Source organism: Penaeus japonicus, unplaced genomic scaffold (genome assembly GCF_977035675.1).
Source record: "Penaeus japonicus unplaced genomic scaffold, GWHDUDI00000001_assembly GWHDUDI00000008, whole genome shotgun sequence".
Lineage (NCBI taxonomy): Eukaryota > Metazoa > Arthropoda > Malacostraca > Decapoda > Penaeidae > Penaeus > Penaeus japonicus.
This window is the reverse complement of record NW_028234410.1, coordinates 23,487,537-23,492,536: the sequence shown is the minus strand read 5'-3', so window position 1 is coordinate 23,492,536 and position 5,000 is coordinate 23,487,537. Positions and strand designations below refer to the sequence as shown.

Genomic DNA, 5,000 nt, shown 5'->3' with positions numbered 1-5,000 from the left:
CATTCGGGCACATCTGTTCACTTGATATGTTAGAAGTCTTTTCTTTGAAGGGATTCTAGTATCTCTCTGTCTCTCTTTCTATCTTCCTGCACCCCCTCCCTCTCTCTCCCTCTGTATGTATTTCCCTCCTTTCTCTCCTCTCTCTCTCTCTCTATCTATCTATCTATCTATCTATCTATCTATCTTCTCTCCTCTTCTCTATCTCACTTTCTCTCTCTTCCTCTCTCTCTCTCTCTCTCTCTCTCTCTCTCTCTCTCTCTCTCTCTCTCTCTCTCTCTCTCTCTTCCTTCCTCTCTCTCTCTCTCTTCCTTTCTCCCTCTCTCTCTCTCTCTCTCTCTCTCTCTCTCTCTCTCTCTCTCTCTCTCTCTCTCTCTCTCTCTCTCTCTCTCTCTCCCTCTCCCTCCCCCTCTCTTTCTCTCTTTCTCTCCTACTCTTAACTTTCTTTATTGTCAACAAAAGTATCTTATTTCACCCACGGGAAAGTTTCAAAACCTCCTACCATCACTTTCCACCCAACAACCTTCTTCGACCAAGATTCCCAAACCATGAAGACCTATTGCAACCGATCTTGGAAAGAATCTTAAAATCCAATATCGAATAGCAATTTCGTGACATAGTCTTGTCTCCGTGAGTGTACATAGAAATCAGGTTGAAATCCAGATCGAGGCATTGAGGTAGTGGACCAAATTGTTTAATGTCTGCTTTCGATTTTGTACCGTTTTTGTTTTCCTAATCAACAGTGAGGGGGAAAATAACATTAAACAAATAGTATATACTCATTTGATGATAGTAGTGATTCCCTCTTACGTAAATAAAGTGTAGTACAGTAAGTAAAGTTATAATCAGTTCTATTATTATAGTTATTAATATCATCACTATTATTATTATCGTTACTATCATTATCATTACTACTATTATTATTATCATTATAATTATCATCGCTATTAATATCATTATAGTCATCATCAAAGCGTATCTGATTACCTAGTGTGTGGGAATACCAAACTTCCATATGGGACTATGGACAAGAAAGAAAATTAATGTTTCGTAGTTCCATTCATTATCTAAACTGCGGCTCCAGATGCACTATCTTTCGGCCAAGTTTGAAGAAACTGATTCCGCACGGATTCCGAATTGCCGACCTCTGCTCTAGGAAGTAACGAAATAGATCCGTGAAAAGAAAAAAGAGTGACATCTGGCAAGACTTTTTTTTTTTCTTCTCCATCTTCTTCGAGGTCAACCACAGATGACCCACGTCTCGCAATAAAAGGTCACGAGGAGACTGAGGACGAAGCTCTGTTTATATTCCGCCACAGAAGGATTAAGTATGTCAAAACTTTTCAACTTTCTGTTATCTTTCGAATGATGGAGATTTCCATTTTCTTTCCTGAAGTTTCCGGGTAGTCTTATCTAGATTGATATTCGACGATCGATGTGCCAGTCTAAGGGCAACGCAAAAAATACGCGTCAAAGCATCCAAGAGAAGAAGATATATTCTGTGGTTAACAGGGTCATGTTAGGTTAAGCCACAAAATGTTCATGAAAATGTTATAACATTGGCGCATAACAGTCTAACGGTTTTGTTTATGTTACGTGAATTGTTGAGGATGGAAACAGTAATTGCTACATACACACAGACACAGTCTGACTCGCACACACACACTTTTACTCGCACTTGTATATATATATATATATATATATATATATATATATATATATATATATATATATATATATATATATATATATATATATATTTATATATTGCTTTTAATTTGTTTTCCTCTGTTAATCATAAGAATGGTGATACATATCTTTCCCAATTCATGCTTTACTAAAAACAATATTCATTATTTCAAATAAATAAATATACCAAAGAACACTTAGTACAGTTATTACTAAAAAACACATACAAATTCCAAAAAGCATACTTCCGAAAACAACCAACAAAAATAAAGAAATAAAAACACAGTTGCATGACCAGATATAATGTACATGTCGACTTTCACTACTTCCTTACGAAACATAAAACTCCCCATAAAAGAAACTAAGTTAAAAAAAAAGGAATAATATATAAAACATAAAGCCAAATAAAACTTCTCGTAAATAAAGACAAATGATAAGTATTCATACCTGCGAAATTCATTGCAGTTGAAACTAAATGTCACAGGAAGTGGCGACGTTTACTTCTCTTATCGTACCTCTGGCAACACCTAACCTGTGTCTCTAGAACCGAAAAAGATTAGATTTGTTTGTTTACTTGTTTGTTTGTTTTTCTTTTTAGTGAACAGAGCTAAGCGTCCCGCAGGAAGTGATCGGTGTGTTTGGGGGCAGATAAACGCACCGTTAAACGGAAGTATGCTATGGCGGTGTTGGTGGTGTAACCGATTTTTTTTTTTAATACTGTATACTGTAGCTCAAATAAAACTAAGTGGTATGGTGTTTACAAAAAAAAAATGTGATCTAGTGTTAGCTTTGACTGAAACAAATAAGAGGTGTGATTATTGGTGTTTATAAAAAAAAAATAGAATATGATGTGATGTGTCTAAAAATGTGTTGTAGTATACCCCGTATGGTGTGACATTAGAGAGGGGTGGGGGAGGAGAAGAAGAGAGAGAGAGCGGGGATATATGGTAATATGAGAACATGTGGCACTGTTCCAAAAAAATAATAGAATCTAGCTAGAAATATTGATTACAGATAAACAAACTAATTACAAAAGGTATGAAAAAGCAGACGCACTCGAAGGTGTCTCGTAAAAATCTTGTTATTTATCCTCGACACCCCCCTCCCCCTCCCTCTCTCCTCCTCCTCTCCATCCCACACACACCTCCCACCCTCCTCCTCCTCCTCCTCCTCCTCCTCCTCCTCTCATCTCAGCCTCCAACCTCTGGCCTCTCCATCTCTGAGAAGAAGATAGGGAGAGATAAAGAGATTGTGATCCATGCCATAAACAGGAATCGATTCCTATCCCTGCGAATGGTTGCCGCAGCTATTATTCAATACACAATTTTTAATACGAACACACACACAGTATAACTAGAATGACAATCCGTGCTAATGATATATTTATTTAATGAACATATATAGAAATCCCATCATGATACAAGATTCTGCCAGAAGCTTCTCGGCGCCGCAACCGAGCGCGTCGAGAGAGAGTGAAAGGTATCTTGTATAACCGTGCTGTCGCTCAGCCGAATTGTCTCGAAAGATTTATCCATGGGCGGTTTAATCATTATGCTGTCTCTTCTAATCATGTGTTCTAATCAACTAATCAATGAAGAAAAATGGTTGAGCAACTGATGAGAGAGAGAGAGACAGAGAGAGAGAGAAATAGAGAGAGAGAGAGAGAGAGAGAGAGAGAGAGAGAGAGAGAGAGAGAGAGAGAGAGAGAGAGAGAGAGAGAGAGAGAGAGAGAGAGAGAGAGAGAGAGATTTTAAGCCACATGCCCAACGGCCTCGTCATGTAGCTGTCAAAAAACATCAACCAACTCATGTAGTGGATTATTAGGAAAAGAAATAAGAAAACAGAATTTAAAGAAAAGTACAAAAATCGTTTAGACAACCTCATGGCATAAGAGATCAAATCTTTATTGGTGTATGTGTGTGTGAGAGAAAGTGAGCATGTACGTGCGTGCGTCTATGTGTGTGTGTGTGTGTGTGTGTGTGTGTGTATGTTTTTGTTTGTGTTTGCGTGTATGTGTGTTTACGCGTGCGCTACGCTTATACTTATAATTGCATGTATGTATGTGTTCGTGTCCCTAAATCCTTCCACATGCGTGTGTTTATGTACATGTGAAGATCCAAGTCATCTTCAAGATACGGGAAAAGAAAGAGCACGAGAAGAGAGAAGACATCGAAGGAGGAAGGAAGGAAGGAAGGAAGAACGAGAAACAGGAAGTCATGACGGAATGGCTGAGAGAAAGAGGCTGTAATTTGAGCGAAGGAAAAAATATATATACACTTTGTGCGTGGAGGAAGTGAGGGCATGTGAGGGAGGGTAGGGCTGGAAGTAAGGGCATGGGAGGGAGGAAGGGCTGGAAGTAAGGGCATGTGCGGATGGAGGGAGGGAGGGAGGGGGAATCAAATGGAAGGAGGGAGGGAGAGAGAGAGAGAGACAGAGAGAGAGAGAGAGAGAGAGAGAGAGAGAGAGAGAGAGAGAGAGAGAGAGAGAATAAGAATAAGGAAGAAGAGAATACGGATGATATACAAAATAAATACGTAAGAATCAACTAAAGAAAACTAAAGTAAACAAACAAAAAAAAAAGAAAGAGCGTAGTAACTCGATGGAACGGAGAGACAGAGAGAGAGGCCCAAGGGGGAGGGATGGAGGAGGGGAAGAGGGGGAAAGGGAGGGGGCTCAGATGGGTTCACGGGGTATAGAGAGTGGGGGAGGGGGAGGGGGAGGGGGAGGGGTTGGAGGTTGAGCCAAGCGCGAGCTGGAGACAGGAGGTGCCCCATCACCTCATCCACCCCCCTCCTCCTCCTCCTCCTCCTTCTCCCCTCATCCTCCTACCCCCTACCCCCACTCCCTACACACATCACCATCATCCTCTCCCCCGGCCCCAGCCCCCCTCCCCCCTCCTCCGACTTCCCTCCCTTTCCCACATCTCTCCGCTTCCTCCCCACCCACAATCCCCCTCCCTACCCACCCACCCACCCAACCCACCTATCGCCCTACCGTCACCTCCACACCCACCCCCCTCCCCACCCCTCCCCTCCCACCCCGCTCCCCAACCCAAACCATCGCCCCACCGTCACCTCCCCCCTCCCCTCCCCTCCCCCCTCCCCCCAACCCCCGTGACCTACTTTTCCTCCTCACCTGAGCTCGAGATGAGAGTGAAAACGCCGTTGTCTCCCAGACGTAACCCACAACCCTCGGGCCACCAGTTTAGAATTAACCCTTATGGCCCCTTGCTTTAAAGACCATGGTTGTTCCAAGCAGAAATTTAGTTACTCAAGATGAATACATAAGTAAATAAGAAATAAGTACGTCAATAA

General features: G+C 41.8%; 1 protein-coding gene across 2 annotated transcripts in view; it reads right to left on the bottom strand.

Annotated features, from left to right (window-relative positions):
• LOC122257820 (uncharacterized) overlaps positions 1-5,000 on the bottom strand; it is a 49,444-nt gene that overhangs the window by 12,303 nt on the left and 32,141 nt on the right. Inside the window, exon 2 of one of the 2 annotated variants that reach the window (XM_043023330.2) lies at positions 2,134-2,226. The exons of the other annotated variant lie outside the window; for it this stretch is intronic. Coding sequence (XP_042879264.1) covers positions 2,134-2,146 — 13 coding nt within the window. The 5' untranslated portion in view covers positions 2,147-2,226. The remainder of the gene's footprint in view (positions 1-2,133; positions 2,227-5,000) is intronic. 2 annotated transcript variants of the gene reach the window in all.